This window comes from Rhinolophus ferrumequinum, chromosome 16, assembly GCF_004115265.2.
Source record: "Rhinolophus ferrumequinum isolate MPI-CBG mRhiFer1 chromosome 16, mRhiFer1_v1.p, whole genome shotgun sequence".
NCBI classification, from domain to species: domain Eukaryota; kingdom Metazoa; phylum Chordata; class Mammalia; order Chiroptera; family Rhinolophidae; genus Rhinolophus; species Rhinolophus ferrumequinum.
The window spans coordinates 53,650,259-53,667,445 of record NC_046299.1 but is presented as its reverse complement, the minus strand read 5'-3'; the positions used below and the strand labels follow the sequence as shown (position 1 = coordinate 53,667,445).

The 17,187-nt window shown below is 42.1% G+C and overlaps 1 protein-coding gene across 28 annotated transcripts in view; it reads left to right on the top strand.

Annotated features, from left to right (window-relative positions):
• Positions 1-17,187, top strand: part of KCNMA1 (potassium calcium-activated channel subfamily M alpha 1) — a 708,733-nt gene that overhangs the window by 686,921 nt on the left and 4,625 nt on the right. For 14 of the 28 annotated variants that reach the window (XM_033130157.1, XM_033130156.1, XM_033130150.1 and 11 more), the window contains 3 exons: positions 4,079-4,273; positions 6,118-6,236; positions 7,798-8,022. In XM_033130157.1, the coding sequence (XP_032986048.1) occupies positions 4,079-4,273; positions 6,118-6,236; positions 7,798-8,022 (539 nt within the window). Of the gene's footprint in view, positions 1-4,078; positions 4,274-6,117; positions 6,237-7,797; positions 10,465-17,187 lie in introns of those variants that run through there. The other 14 variants (XM_033130127.1, XM_033130137.1, XM_033130132.1 and 11 more) reach the window with 3 other exon arrangements.

Genomic DNA, 17,187 nt, shown 5'->3' with positions numbered 1-17,187 from the left:
TTTTTGGAGAAATGTTTACTCAAGTCTTTTGTCCATTTAAAAAATTGGGTAATTTGTATTTATAGTGATGGACTGTTAGCTTTTTATATATATCCTGGATACTAGACCCTTATCAGATGATTTGCAAATACTTTCTCTCATTTTGTAGGTTTTCTTTTCACTTTCTGGATAGTGTCCTTTGATACACAAAATATTTTTTAATTTTGAGGAAATTCAGTTTACCTACTTTTTTTCTTTTTTTGCTTATGCTTTAGGTGTCATATCTAAAAATGCGTTTTCAAATCAAAGGTCATGAAGATTTACTCCTGTGTTTTCTTCTAAGTGTTTTATAGTTTTAGCTCTTGTATTTAAGTCTTTGATCCATTCTGAGTTAATTTTGCTATGGTATGAGGTAAAGGTCCAACTTTATTCTGCATGTGGATGCCCAGTTGTTGCAGCTCCATTTGTTTAAGGGACTATATTCTTTCTCCAGAATAGTCATGACGCCCTTGTTCAAAATCAATTGACCATAAATACATGAGTTTATTTCTGGACTCTCAGTTCTGTTCCAATGGTCTATAGTATGTCTGTCCTTATGTCAGTACCACACTGGTTTGTTTAAGTAGCTTTGAAATTAAAAAGTGAGTCCTCCAACTTTTTATTTTAGAGATTGTTTTGGCTTTGGGGTCACTTGCAGTTTCATGTGAATTTTAGAATCAGCTTGTCCATTTCTGCAAAAATGGTCTTTGAGATTTTGATAGAAATTGTATTGAATCTGATAGAAATTGTTTTGAAGAGTATTGCCATCCTAATAATATTAGTCCTCCAATCCATGAACATGGGGTGCCTCTCCATTTATTTAGATCTTTTTAAATTTCTTTCAGCAATATTTTGTAGTTTTCAGTGTACCAGTCTTACATCTCCTTGGTTAAATTTATTACTAAGTATTTTATTCTTTGTGATGCTCTTGTAGGTGGAATTGTTTTCTTAATTTCATTCTTGTATTGTTCATTGCAAGTACACAGATACACAAATGATTTTTCTATATTAATTTTCTATCCTGCAAAGTTGTTGAACTCATTTATTATCTATAATAGTATTTTAGTGGATGCCTTAGGATTTTATATTTACAAGATTATGTTCTCAGGGAATAGAGACAGTTATACTTCTTCCTTTATGATATGAATGCCTTTTATTTCTTTCTAGCCCTGGCTAGAACCTCCAGGACGATGTTAAGGAGAAGTGGTGAGAGCCATTTCCTCCTCTTGTTCCTGATCTAAAAGGGAAAGCATCCGGTCTTTGAAAATTAAGCTTGCTGTTAGCTGTGGGATTTTTTCATGCATACTCTTTATCAGATTGAGGAAGTTAAAACTGGATATGTTACATTAAGTCAGCTTTCTTATCATCTGATCTTTTATTTGTTATAGATACTCTGTATTTTTTTAAAAAAATTGGTTTCAAAACAAGTGTTTCCTAAATTTTTCTTTTACTTCTTCCAGTAACTAAATGATACCCTGGGCATCTTCTTCCAACACAGAAAGAAGTTTTGCCATTGCTGGGGTGGGGACGGCTTCCTGGCACATCTTAAATACTGTGCTTCCCTTTTTAAAAATACTTATATTGGCTGTTATTCTCTCTCTCTCTCTCTCTCTCTCTCTCTCTCTCTCTCTCTCTCTCTCTGTCTCTCTCTCTCCCCCCCACCCACTCTTTCTGTATTTGAGTGAAGAGAAGTCTGTTTCGGTGTACGAGGTTATATGTCCTGTTGTCCGCGTGCTGTGAGACACCCCTCAGCCCTCGGTCTTGATCTAGAAGGTCAATGACAGAGCAAAAGCTCTTGTCCAAGTTCTGTGTCCAGCAGTGGCTCATTAGTGAGCCGCAGGGCTGAGGAGGGGTCTCCTGCCTCTAATGACGGGCCATCTGACTGTAGGGAAGAGGCTGTACCTCTGTCAACTTTGGAAATGTTTGTCTGTGCACCCAGAGCCAACCCCGACTAGAGTGGGCGTCTGGTGGCCTGTCCCACTGCTGCAGTCACAGCCCAGGATGCAGTCTCCTGGGACCCTTGCTGTGCCATTCCTGAGGCTAAATGGGGTCTATGAATGGAGGCATACTGACAAGTGCAGATTTCAAGGAGGAAATGAACGACCTGGTTTGCCCCACCCCAAAAAAAGTGTAAAAGATTTTTAAAAAGGGAAGTTTGGGAATAAGTGGACTGACAATTCTTGTCGTCATCAAAGGCACCAAGTCTCTGGTATCAGGCCAAAGGATTTATTAGTGCTTCCTTCGCACAAGCACTGTTCTAAGTGCCTCACGTGTATTAGTGATCCGGTCCTTATAACCACTCTGTTACTACATTTCGTAGATCATGAAACTGAGGCACAAAAATGATAAATAGCTTTCTACCGTCACGCAGCTACTGAGTGGTGAGGTCAGCATTAAACCCACTGCCTGACTCTCCTGCCATAACCACTCTATGTCTGTCTACTTATGTATCAATCTACCTATCTATCCAGTCAGATCAGAGATATAGAAATATACAATTTTGTGTACACACACACACACACACACACACACACACCAGCAACATTTCCTCCTTCACTGTCCTCGTTATGCTTCTGCCCCCGGGCACAGCTGAGCTGTGGTAGAGGATACTTTCTCCTTAGGTCCTGACTCGTTCTGAATAACACTTCTAGTTTCCTTTGCTCTTGGAATTTTGCAGCACTTTGGGTATTTTTGCAAATATTTCAATGAGGAAAGTGAACCTAGCCCCATTAGCAGGTCTCACCTGAACTCAGGAAAAAATGTCTAAGGGATACATTGTGAGTAGTACGTTTATTTCCCATAGTGGGTATTACTGGGTTCAAGGAGCTGATTTTCCTGATTTTCTGACCAACTTTTCTCGGGATTCGGGAACGGGAAAGGGAAAAAAAATTTCACGAGAATGGGCGAGAATTCCCGCCCTGAAACCCTAATCAGAAGTCCTCATGAGATTCTTTGCTTATAAACTTGATCTTAATAACTGTGCATATTTTACTGATGAGAAAATCAAACTCCCGAATGATTAGGCAACCTCCCAAAACATAGAACTAGTGATGGCCAACGAGCATGAGAAGTCATCCTCACCTGGTTTGTTCCCCCACGATGTCTGGCCAGGTAAACTGTCTTAAGAATCTGCTGAAGTAAAAATGCAGCTGTTTTTCCTAACCTGCTCCCAAAGTCCTTTACGTCCTCAAAAGCCACAGGCAAAATTTGGTTGGATTCTATTTAACCTGTTTGATTTCTTCTCCCACCGGAGAATGGAGTACAGACCTTTACCTGAGACTTTTCCCAAATTAGCCTGGGTGACAAATGTCTTTTTTGAGCTCTTTTATTTAACATCCTGTTATTATTTTTTTAAAACATTCATTGTTTTACTCTTCACAGATCTGTTACATTTCAGATGTGAGACAAATGTAAACACATAGAGGAAGCTTCTCTAATAAGACATATTTGCCTCAGACTACTGAGGTTATAGGACAGACAAAATCCAAATTGTACACACCAGGACATCCATCTCGTTGTAAACTTATCAGACATATTTGATGGGCTGTTATCAAAGCATGCGATAAATTGTTGAGTATGTGGCCTTCATGATGCCCTGGCATCTTCTTCTAACACAGAAAGAAGTTTTGCCATTGCTGGGGCGGGGGGTGGGGACAGCTTCCTGGCACATGGGAATTGGGGGCCTAAAAGGCAGCCCCACGTGGGTTTGGGCAGGCTGCATTTTGTTACGCAGGTAAGCAGTGTTTACATGCTTGGTAACATCAGTTATGGTACGCAGCAACCATTTAGACTTTAGCCCTTTAATAAAAATTCCCTGAATTGGTTTTTAAAAGTCAGGCTCTCGTGGCAGAACCAAGTAGGAGAGAAAAGAATGGAATAATTGGAGGCTGCTGTCTTTTCACTTCCCACATGAAATTATTTGAAGAGACAGTCCAGAACTTGAAACAGGAATACCAAGGAAAGTTGTAATTTGGATGTCGGTTATCATGACTTTAGGGTGTTTGCTTAAAGGACTTGCCCCCATCTCTCTCTCTCTCTGTCTCTCTCTCTCTTCCCCCAGACATACTTCAATGACAATATCCTCACCCTGATCCGGACCCTGGTGACTGGAGGGGCCACGCCGGAGCTCGAGGCTCTGATTGCTGAGGAGAATGCGCTTCGAGGGGGCTACAGCACCCCCCAGACGCTCGCCAATAGGGACCGCTGTCGCGTGGCGCAGTTAGCACTGCTGGATGGGCCCTTTGCGGACTTGGGGGTGAGTTCACAGTGCAGAGGTCAGCTGAGCCTGCTGTTTGGTAATAGCTTGGTCTGAGTGAACGGGGTGCCATACCGTGGCAAGTGGGGTATCTGACTTTGCCACCTACCATAGTAAATAACTGAGAGGTGATGTTTATGGTTTACTCTGTATCAGGCACTGTGTTTTATATGTAATCATTCGTTGGTATCCTCATGGTGACCCTTTGCTGTAGGTTCTGTTATCAGATACTCTGAGGCTCAGAGAGACTGAAGACTGGTCCTCTCAGGAATTTGCCCCAGGAAGCCTGGCTGCAGTCGGTGGCTTCCTCACTCCCCTCAGGTATCTCCTACCAGGAGACAGGAGGTAGCAGGTGATTCCAGTGTGCAGCCAAGACTGGGAACCCTTACTTCAGGGTATTAGCAGTCCTCATGGCCACTTAACCCCAACTGCACCTTTAGCAGCCCGTGAGGAGCTTTTACAAACCATTGATGGCCATGCCTTGCCCGCAGGATTCTGAGCTTTTGTGTCTGGGTAGGACCCAGGCATTGGTGGTTTTCAGAACACCACCAGTAATTATGTGCATCCAGAACCACTGGCCAAACAAATAGCAACTCACGTGGATCCTTTAATGTCTCTAATTCCAGACCCAGGTCTTCTAATTTCTGAGGCTGGACCCAGTCACTCTCCCCCATGCCCTCCCTGCTGCAGAAGTGACCAATGTCTCCCTTTGCGTTCCACACACCAGCCTGGTTCAAGCACTTTGGCAGAAGTACGTAGTCTTAACCCTTATTCCCAACCCTACTCCAGGGATGCGTTCAAGGGTTGGAGCCATAAGTCTTGGGAACCAGTAAACCCCTTGCACAAATAATAGTGTCACCCAAGGAAAAGCGTTGCTTTCTTCAGAAACCCGGATGCCGACTTGCACATTTTAGTTTGGTTATGGGCAGGGACCTATATTTGAAAGGCAGCTTCCATATCTAGTGACTCTTTTTATCTATTACTTACTTACTGATACACTTTCAAAAGACAAAGACTTTCAATAATGGTAAGAGTCGGCTCCGTTTGTGTTCTCTAATATGATGCCCACGTGGAGATTCCAATGACAGGAAGGGCAAGTGCAGTTACTTTGTTCCAAGTGAAGCCATTGTTCAGTGGCCTTCCTATAATAACGCCTACCTGGAGCCACCTGGCTGCATGAAGCCAGCACTTCCAAATGAATGAATGAATTCACATTCCACATCCGGCCCCGGACTCTTAGATTGTAAACCGATTAGAACTGTGAGTCCCAGTTATTCAGCCTGCAGACCTCCAGCTCCTAGGGAAACACTTTCTCTTCCACTCTTGCCATCTCAGAGGTCTGTAAATTGTGCTTTTCACACAGTCCTTACCCGAAAGAGTCTGTCACCATAGTACCTGGTGGGGTCTTTTCTCCTGGCAGTGATTTTAATTATCACTCAAGCAGTTTTGACAACACGGTCAGATCGCAGTGATTACAGCTAAGTTGGGGCTAAACATAATCACCATTTTGCAGAGCTGGCTTCTTTTCCTCAGCCGACCATACATCTGAGACCTTTCAGCTTTACACCCTCACTTAAAGTGAGGGGGAGACACAGTCTCCTTAGAGCTACAGATGGAAAGCTAGAGACAACCAAGGGAAAACCGGACATGGTTCCCCCAAATCACCAATGCTAGGTGTAGGCTGGTAACCACACTGACTTTTTCAGCCAGCGTCCCTCGGTACAGACCCTCCAACTCAGGAGACACCAAAACAAGCTTTCGTGAAAAGGCCCGTTTCCCCCTGGACCTCTACTTTCAGGCCAATCAAAAGTGATGTTTCTCTCTGTTCTTTTGTTGTCTCCCAGGATGGTGGTTGTTATGGTGATCTGTTCTGCAAAGCTCTGAAAACGTATAATATGCTTTGTTTTGGAATTTATCGGCTGAGAGATGCTCACCTCAGCACCCCCAGCCAATGTACGAAGAGGTGAGTATGTTTGCACTCTGTTCCCCCAAGTGAATGCAAAGACATGACTGCCATCTCCTGTCCCCCACTATGAAGGCAAAGGGCTTTATACATACTCTCAGAATGCAAATGACTCTGCCCACATTCAATCCAACACTGGGTTTGGAGATTATGGGAAGCTTCTTTCTTTAATTACTAATAGCAGATGGGAAGACATTGTGAGAAGAATTCAAGTTTTCTAGAATAGTTCCATCTCCTAATTATAAAAGTTTGAATAGAAGCATCTCCTCCAAACTCCAGCTACTGGGATAATTCTGTTGGTATCTTATATAGAGATATTTCAGATTGCTAGTGTTTAAGATACATGGTTCCTTTGCCATAGCTTAGATGCCTATTTTTACTTAATATATTTTTAATTGACTCACTCATTTACTTTAATATATTTAAGAAAATTGTATATTATCACCTTAAGCAGAAAAAAAAAACAGTTTATGTATGCTAGTTATATTTTTCCAATATGCATTAAAATAAATTCATAGCGGCCCCAAATTAAAAGTACATCCTAGAATTACCAAAATCAGTGTATTTGCATAATATACCCCAGGAAATAGTGCTGTAGAGATGGGTGTTTCTCAGGCCTGCTTGCATATTGGAATCCCTCGGGGTGCTTTTTAAAAATACTCTGATTAGTCTGACTTAACTTGTCTGGAAAGAAATCTACCTATAATTTTTTAATGCCCAGAAGTTACAGTGTATAGGCAGGGTTGAGAATAATTGCCGTAGGCCAGTGTCTTCTCAAAGTTTACTGAGCAGAACAATCACCTGCAAAGCTTGTTAAAATGCACATTGCTGAACCCCATCGCCAGAGCCTCTGATTCAGTAGGTATGGGGTGGGGTTGCTTAGGAATTTGTGTTTTTAAGACGTTCCCAGGTGATGCTGATATATCTGGCCTGAGGACCACACATGGAGATCCATTGCTATAGATGAAACAGTGATTTTTTTTTTTTTTTAAAGTGTTAACCAGAGAAAGCTTGATCAAATTGAGGAGAACAGTTAAAACAGGACTGACTCATTGTCAGGGGGGTGTTTTGTTTTTCTGGTTAGTAAAATGCCCACCAAAGTTGATTTTTAAAAAGTAAAGAGTGAGGAAGGACTAAGAAGATGCTATATTATGGTAAACAATGATCCTGTGACGTATTTCTGGAATTGTCAGGTCATTCTAGGAGAACAGTCCATGAAACCTCCTGCCTGCACTTGGGCTACTCAGGATCAGAAGTGAACTTGACATTGTATTGAAAGAGGCTCACAGACCATAGGAAGCAGAGTTTGGTTTTCCCCTTCCCAGCACGAATGCAGCATCTTGAGATGCCAGGGCTCATGGTTGGTCTCCTGTGTTGAGCTAAACCGAGGAAGATTTAGTTCAACTTGGAAGATAATTTTTAAGGCCTTGAACCCCTAGAAGTCCTCCTTCCAGATCCTCTGATGGACCTAAGGGACCGGGCAGTTCCCTTTAATTCTGAGAGCGGTGAAATGTCCACCAAGTCCTCCTCATTCTGTGACATCTTTGCTCTCCCTACGCAGGTATGTCATCACCAACCCCCCGTACGAGTTCGAGCTCGTGCCGACGGACCTGATCTTCTGCTTAATGCAGTTTGACCACAACGCCGGCCAGTCCCGGGCCAGCCTCTCCCATTCCTCCCACTCATCCCAGTCCTCCAGCAAGAAGAGCTCCTCCGTTCACTCCATCCCATCCACAGCAAACCGAACGAACCGGCCCAAGTCCCGGGAGTCCCGCGACAAACAGAAGTACGTGCAGGAAGAGCGGCTCTGATATGTGTATCCACTGCCACCGTGTGTAAAACTGTATCTGCCACTCATTTCCCCAGTGGGTGTTTCCAACAGTAACTTCCCCCATTTTCCCCTGTAGTCTGCCCCCCTTTTTTTACACATATTTGCATATGTATGATAGCGTGCATGTGGTTGTCATTTTTATTTCACCACCATAAAACCCTTGAGCACAACAGCAAATAAGCCGAAGGACCAAAAGTTATTTATGATCCTAGGGGAAAAATAACCCAAAGGCATGTTCCCAACATAAATAGCTCACTGCAGGAATGAGTGCACAGATTAGCAGACAGAACTTGCGATCGATGTCAGTTAGGTAAAGCGAGGTGATGTAGTTAATTTAGTTGACGTAGAAGAAAAGTTTATTCTGATTTATCAGGATGATCCGGGTGCTTTGGGTTTTGATTTTGTTGTTTTCCTTTCTTTCTTTCTTTTTTTTTATACACACCTAATAATATAGACACATGTTTATTTGAAACAAGCAACCAAAAAGCAACGAAAATATTTCTATTGTTTTCACTCTCTAGGCCGAAGTATCGAGAAGCATTTGAAAAGCTTTCGCCATTCGCGTAGGTGATTAGTAAGCACCTGCTTGTTGTAAGAGAACGTCTGAGATTTTTTTAGTTACTAACCAAGGCCTTTTGTCCCCGAGTTAGCTTCCTTTGGGAATTCAGATGAGCATTTCTACCCTTACCTTGGAGGAAAGAATAGTAGTCCATTTGTGGATGTATCAAATTCTAGTCATTTAATTTTAGTGAAAAGAGGTTTGATTGCATATTAAATTGTTATTCTGTCTCCTTACGCTGCCATATGAATAGCTATTTTTTTTTCTTTCACTTTTTGACATTTGGGATGAAAAGCCATATGTATCATAAATATCAGATGTAAGTCATTAAAAACTGCCTTCCTGGGACTTTTACATCTTTTAAAAGGTGAATTACTTACCTTATGTACAGAATAAATAATGCTCAGGAAAGAGCAAGTATTTTTCCACGCATTCTCAGGGGACCTTTTTACTCCCCTCTGTTTGATTAGCTAGGGTCCCTATGCCAGGTAGGAGGAAGGGCTGGGCCCGTGGAAAAGCAAGAGGAAGATAAACCCAGCAGCAGATCATGTTTTTGTAGGAGCCGACATGCTAAATAAATCAGAATGTAGGCGGATCAAGCCACAGTTGACTCAACAAAGACAAAAGCCAGCTACCACCGTAAACTGTTGGGACAGCTGCATGATGCTGGCTGTCCCAGAGCAGAAAGCTCATGGGGAAAATTACTCCTCATCAATTTCTTTAACATAACGAATTCACTTAGGCCGGTGACGGACAATCATAGAGAACCTTCTCCTTGTCATTATGAGATGGGGAGGAGGGGAAGAGTACAACAGTGAGCCAAACACACTTTGGTATAAGAATTTTTTTTCTTTTGTTTTCTTTCCTTTCTCAGTAAGCATGAGAGGACAGGGAGAAAAATACCCTTTTTTCAGTATACAGTTGTCAGATGTTTTATGCATGCAAATCATGCTTTAGGCAGTGCAGTAATTCTTTAAAAATTGGCCCACTCCACCTTAACCAAATTCTGATATAGATGGACTAGCCCTGGGCTGGTATGTACATATTTGCAATGTTTCCTTTTTAAAATTTTCCATCGAATAGAATAAGGGTGAAGGGGAGGAGAAAAATGTCACAGCTGTATCATCTCTAAAAAGGTGTTTTTATGGTGAATGTTTTGGGTTTAGATTTTGGATCCCCTCTCTCCCCAAGCATGATAGTGTTGGAGATTTGCTTGCTGTGTGAATTGACAAGCACTTTTACTGACAAAATGGTGAGGCTCAGTCAGAACCTCCACCCCACACCGAAGACAGAGCATGCAATATTCAAACCAGTAACGGGGTAGGGAATAATTGTATACATGTATATTAAAAAGCCCTATGAGTGGAAGATTTTTTTCAAATTATTTTTGTCCCTATATATAATTGATTTATATATTACGTATAACTATCTTTTTATATATAACTATATAAATATCTCTCTATGTATACACATATATATATATACATATGTATGTACACACACACACACACACACACACATCCCCTAGTTTTGGTTCATGAAGAGCTCTTCATGCATTCTTTGCAAAGGAGGTTATAAAGTTATGCCCTCAGAACATTTATAACTATAAGAATGTGCCAGTTAAAGTGCTCAACAGGAAATATGACAGTTTAAAAGCATTGTAAAACTCACATAGCTTACTTCTCTCTCTAAAGTGCAACAAGGATGAATAGAATGGGCCAAGGTATGACAATTACTGGTTCTGCATGACCTAGCCACTGCTGGGGGTTTTCTTCTATAACGTTGTCCTTGTGAAAACTTTTGTGAAATTAAAAAAAAAAAAAAAGGAGTTACAAATTTTATTCTGTTATTGGTTTGTTTATTTTTATTTCTACTGTTCTGTTTGTGGTTTTCTTTCTTTTGTTTTGCTTTTTATTGTTTCCTCCCCATTTCCCCTCTTTTCCCGTTCCTTCTTCTCCTTCCTTCACGTTCTAAATTGCTCAGCGCAATGAGGCTGTGCTCCTGCTACTGCTAGACCCCTTAGAGTTTGTTTTGGTGTTCTTGGGTTTGGGGTTGGGTAATATGGGGGCAACTTCTCTCCATCTGGCTTGCCTTTAAATCTGCACGTGGCCTCCCTGCCCACCTCGGTACCTTGCTCCAAGTTCAAAAGCATCTTCCCATCAAGAAACCCAGCTTCCTCCACTTCCCCCCATTACCACCACCCCAACCCAGTCCGCCATCAGTCTGTCCACATCTCTGTGTTTATCTTGGCAAGACCTACTAAATCAAGTGATGATGCCAGGTGATAAACTTTTCTGGAAAACATATGCAGCTATTCCATTTGGCAAACCTGCTTCTTGGTTAATATTTTATCCTCCTTTTGATTGAAACCAGGAGGGTTATTAATGGCAAAAGCATTGATCTTCGTTACATTTGATCAGTATGACCCCAAATTAAAACTGTTCAGCTGGACGTATTAACTCAATAGCCCATACCCAGTCACCTGGGGGCTGATGATTCAGTCTCTATATCACCCAGGTCTCTCCTGCACTTGCCTTTCAGACATTTGTTAAATCCCAACCAGAGATTGGGCAGATAGAGAGAAGTAAATCCAAAATGTGTTTTATATACAATCTGTTAGCAGCTCTGATGAGATGCTATTGTGACGGAATGGAATGGGAACAGACTGTGATGTGTGATGAAATATGGGGATTTTCCCTGGATTTTTAGCACACAATTGAGAGTTGGCTGTACTTGGGTAATAATATATTCAATGAAGAAAAAGGTATTAGTATGACTTCTATTTTATTAGCCAAAACTACTGTGTTATACTTTCCTTAATAGAACAAAGAGTCTCCTCCATTGTTTTCTGTGTGACCTCAAACTTCCCATTCCTCTTTCAGGTTCTCTTATGAAGGAGGCATACAGGCTTTTCTTTCCCCTCCCCACTAGAAAAAGAAATAATTAGGTAAGGGTAGAAAGTGAAACAGCTATTTGAGGAGAAAGTATGTGCATTTAAAAAGAACAACAGCTAGAAACTCAATTATCTGCCATTCTAGAAGAGAAGCAATTTGTAAGCCATTCAGTCCAATTTGCTTTAGGCTTCGAAAGGGGTAAACATTAATTTAAGTGGGTAGAATAGAAGGCATAGTGAACCTTTTCAGCCTCAAAACACAGATGATCGTGAAATCATCAACATCCCTAATGAACGACTACTCAGGGTCCTTCCTGAAACCAGTTCAAAAGGATACGGAGAAAGCTGGACCCCTCTAGGTATAGTTAGATTTCTACCACAGTTGGCCACAGTTTCAAATTCTGTTATAAATATTAAACGTTATGACTCAGAACTTTACTCACAATAGGTGCTCAATATATATTTTGAAATAAATTGACCTTAAACATTTTTATACCTTTCATCATCTTATAAATTATCTCTACCCCCGTGGCTTATCGTTAAAAAGACACAACAAAAGGCCTGTAGGTGCTTCGCCATGCCGCTGTGCTGCTGGCACTTTCTTGAGCTGGGTACACAGCATCTGAGAAAGGGGAACAATCCTGTAAGCTGGGTGAGTAGAGAGACTGACTATGCCTTCTGCCAGCCTTGTCAAGATCTCAGGTGACCAGAAAAACCTTTTGACTGGCTCTTTTTCAGCTTGGGAAAAGCCTAAAGGTGTCTGCATCCCAATAGAGACAATTAAATAAACCTGCCAGGTTCCTATAGCAACAGGATCCTGGAGGAGAAAGGGGAGTACAGAAACTTCAGGGCCTGTGGAAGTCAAGACGGTAAAAATCAATGTCTCAGTCAGCTTCTTTCAGCCCATCCCTGCTTTGTCATAACATGATAAAGAAGTAGCTGTGGGCACCTGTCACTAACCTGGCTTCCTGTCTCCCACGGAGAGGTTGCACATTCATTGCATGGGGAAGCGAGAGGCATTATTCCTGCCTCCTGAAAAGGAAAAGTGCAAATTCCACCCTCCAGGGGTCCAGGGGCCAGGAGGGGGCAGCTTGCTCTGCCCAGCAAATGGCAGCTTTAGACTTTCAGTTAAAAAGAGGCAAATGCAGTCATAGAGGACAATTGCAAAGAAGTGAGACAGTTTTCATAAATGGAACTGCTCCCGTTCTGGTTGGTACAAATGATTTTCCTTTCTATAAAATAGCCACATTTTGCCCATGGAGAGGCTGTGTGCATGGGCGGGGGGCATTGGGAGCCTTGGGGTCTGCGGGGAAGAGGGCGAGTGCCAGACTGTATCTCAGAAACGGGAGATGTGAATCCATACAGCATTACCTTTGGAGGCTGAGCTCCTTGTCGGCTTTTACCGTCCTTGGCTGTTACCGCTATCCAAATGGAATTATTTCTTTCAAGCCCTTTCTCTCTAAACCTCAGCTTGTGGTACAGGGAGAAGAGGACCAATTATTCCAAATGCCTTTGCTGTATCATCATCTCCCCTTTAATGTGTTCTCCTCTGGGGTGCAGTTATATGAAATGGCTAAATCCCACAGGATTGAGCCAGCAAAGAGACAGCAAAGAGACTCAGTTTTCACATTACGGCCTGTTTCTCCTGTCTAGCTCCCCAGGCAATTATCTCAGCCTGGATCTGGGGCCCTTTTCCACCATAGCTTACTATTCTGGGATTCCTTGTGGCTGGAGGAAATCCTGACCCTTACTCTGGTCTGTTCAATCCCAGTAATGAAAGTAGCAATGGAAGATGGAGATGGTTTGCAGGTGGGATACGGTGCCTGTTGAGTGAAAGCCAGTATTTCAAAGACAACAGGTACCACAACAGGGAGGCAGCCTGGACGTCCCCGGGCAAATCACCAGTCACCCCTGCTTCTCCTCACCTTCCAAATGAAGACACCCAACCAAATCCTCTTCTGTTGTCTCTACTGCCACAATCCTCATTCTTCAAGCCACCACCCCCATGTATATACCTCAGTTCTCCACTCCCAGCTCATTTGCAATCACACCGCAAAAGTACTACCCATCCTTCCATAGTCTTTTAGTACTGAGAGGACTTATGTGAATGCTAACCTTCTACTAAAAGCTAACACCTCGGGGCTTACCACAGGCCAGACATCCTTCGAAGCCCTTTCCATACATGAACTCATTCAATCCTTACCACCAACCTCAGGTGTAGATGCTGTTGGTATCTCTGTTTGAAAGATGTAGAATCTGAGGGACAGATTCGTTCAGCTTCACCTAGCCAGGAAGTGGCAGAGTTGAATTTGGAACTGGAGTCTATAAATTTTGCCACTCTAGTAGAATGCCTGGTGATATTACTAGTGATGCTACTAGTCTCAACAGCTCACATTTCCTCACCACGTATCTGGACCAGTGATAAGTGATTCATCGGCTCTGGCCCTTTTCATCTAAACCACAGAAGAGAAAATAAAGCTTAGCTGCATTACAGAATGACTTGCTCAGAGCCCTGCAACTAGTATGTGAGAGAGCCAGATCCATGTGAGCTTAACCTCCTGCCCTGTGCCGTCTCCTTGGCCTGCACCTCATTGCTTGTTCATGCCTGACAGCCCATGGCATGGCTAGTTTGGTAGGTGACACCTCCCAAGGGCAGTGTCACTTCTTTTGCCAGCATCTCTCTGCAGTTATTTTGCAGGTTTTTATCTTGCTCTACTAGCCCCCATGCCACAGACTGTGTGCAGTGCCACTCCTTCCCTAATTCCTGGCAGGGCACACATTGTACTTACAGTGATGACGTCATGCATCTCATCCTCAAGAAGCTTATTAACAAATGGGGCAGTTAATAAGGAGGCCCTCACAGCCAGACCCATTGCCTTTCTCATCTTAAGGATAAAATAAAGCTCCCAGAAATCTTTCTGGTATCTGGGGTAAGGCAGGGAGAGGACTCATTTGAATTCCTTCCCTGAGCACCCTTTCTTATGGCCAATCTTGTAGCCACCCCTGGGCACAGTTTCTTCTTTAGAAGGCAAGATTCAATAAACCCAAGTGGCATTGTTGTACTCAAAGCACTCTCCATTGAAGTGGAACGACTGGCGATCATGAAGTGTGTGTTCCCCTGTAGCCCTTTGGGAGAATCTCTTCATAAAATATCTTTGCCCTTAGACATTTAGTACAATGCTCAGAGTATTAATATATTTCCGTTTCCCCAACATCTTATCTAACCAAGTCTCCGACAATACATATATTTATATCTTACAACCTCCCGCCCCCCGAATTAAGAAGCCTGTCTCTCAGGCATAATGAAAACCTCAGCTTATCACCAGCATGTGCTTTAATGCAATTCCTTCTTGTGTTGAAGCTGAATGGCCAAAGCACAGGGGCTACTCTACTTAGATTTTCTTTCTTTCTTTCTTTCTTTTTTTTTTTTTTTTTAATAGCAGGACATTTAAAAGGAAACAGAAAAAAAAAAGCTTAAATGGGGAAATAATGCTTTTTTTCTTACAGACAGAGGAAGGAAATTGATATTCTCTCTGCTGTGTAAGGTCAAAATGCCAACTTTGAATTGAACTGCAAAGACTAAATTCTGAACAATTATTGTCTGCAGCTGTTGTAAAAATTTCAGCAAATTACAGCTGTCTTAGGTCTTTCACCCAAAAGACCTACTCATTTCCATAAGCAGAGTTCACTCTCCCTTCCAACCTGGCATGTCCAAGCCAGCACTAAATCCCTTTGCAAAATCGGTCCACACGATGGTATGGCCAACACCAAAAGCAGCTCAGGCAAACAGCACTAACGCTGGGTTCAGTGCTTCTGAAAATCATCTTTACACATAAACCGTTGGAAAAAGTCATAGTTTGAAATTGTTTCAGCGGCCTGGCAATGCTTTTAAAACATGATAACCATCACACTTTATTCCTCTCTGAAAGGTTAGTTTAATCGTAGATCACAAAAAAATTGGTTTCCACAAATGCATAATGGTTCATCTATGTCACACTTGAACTAAATGGTTTTTTAAATGGAGCTGAAATTATTTTGATGTGTACACAGTCCCAGGTTTCTATACAACCTTTTTTAACCAGCCCATCAGTAACCTTGCCTCTAAAGCCTCATTAATAATTCAGATGTGCTGATGACTTTAAAAGATCTATGGAATTGAAGCTTAGGGAAAAAAAAAAAAAAAAACTCTGCTTGACAAAAAGATAAATGAATGTAGAAAGAAGCTGTAGGAGTCTGGCAAGCTGTAGATCATCTCAGAACAGATTGTAACTTTATCATTCTGTCAGGGGGAATAATTTAAAGCACTTAATCAGTTAGCTTCACTGTGAGGATGTAGCATTATGAATTCCTATCGTCCAATCTGTTCAAATCAAAGTGAACTTAATTATAATAGGTGAGAGAGCCAGAGCAGGAGACAGGGGGGTAGAGAGTGATCCAAGAGACAGTAAGTTTCCTGGGGGGGAAACTGAGCTGCTGAACAAAGGCTACTGAGTAAGATTTCACCAAGGCACAGCTTAGCTCCAGTGATAGTGGTTACGTTGAGGGCTCAGGGTACTTGACCCAGCAAAGAAACCTATGGACCAAATTAAAATAAGCAGTGTGGTCATGAGCTGATGATAGATGCTGAATTTATAAATCAGTAGCCACATACGGAAACACACACACACACACACACACACACACACACTGTCAAGCCAGGTGAGCAATGTTTGTTAACATATCAGTCCTGGACCACTGACAAGACAGTTATGAATTGTTCTGCTAGGCAGAAAAGGAGGCCGGAGAGGTCATTGTCTCTATGGCAGTGGGTGTGCATGAAAGCTTTTCTCATTTTCTTTTCTTTTCCTAAGTCACTAAAATGAGGCGAATGATTCCCAAGTTAGAATGTCCTATTCACCCAATCTCTTCATATCTATACACATGGCCTATTTTCCAGAAAATTTCTATCCTAGAAAGGGACGAGGATGAGGGCTGAGTCTTGCAAAATAACTCTGAACTGTTAAGAGGATGCTGGCCATTTTCATTCCCACCCCAGCCCCCGAACGCCCTGACTCAGCATTCTTTCTCAGCCATCCCTGCCTTTAGGGTGGAAATGAAATGCCAAGACTTCTTCTAGCTCTCTTGTCAACAGTTTGGGTTATTATAGTCAGTTAAGAGGGTGCCATTAGAAATTCTTTTCATAACTTTATACCAACACAGAGTTTTCTTTCTTGAAATAAAAGCCAAAAAAAAAAAAAAAAGAAAAAAGAAAAGAAATAAAAACCACCTCAAAAATCCTCTTAAAACATTGTTTGCTATTCTGATTTTCACTCTCATTGGCTAGCGAATTCTGTGGGCTTACTGTAAGACCCTCAAAACTGGCTGCAAAAGAAATAGAAGAATGGAATAGTTGAGATATAATGTGAAGTGTGCTTTTTACAAGCAAAGCCACATAAAGGCTGGGAGAAGGAGATCCTGCATATGATTCTAGGTCATTCACTCTATGACCGATGTGTCTGTGGCAGACACATGCTCCTTATATTCCATTTAAATCAACAGATGCACAAACCTTTCCTCAGGCACAATGTCTGTACCCAATATGTGATCTATTCAGCATCTCCTTCACACCAGAGCTTTTCCGGCCACGAAAGGAACCCCAGAGAACATCGCCAGAGTTTGCTTTCCAACT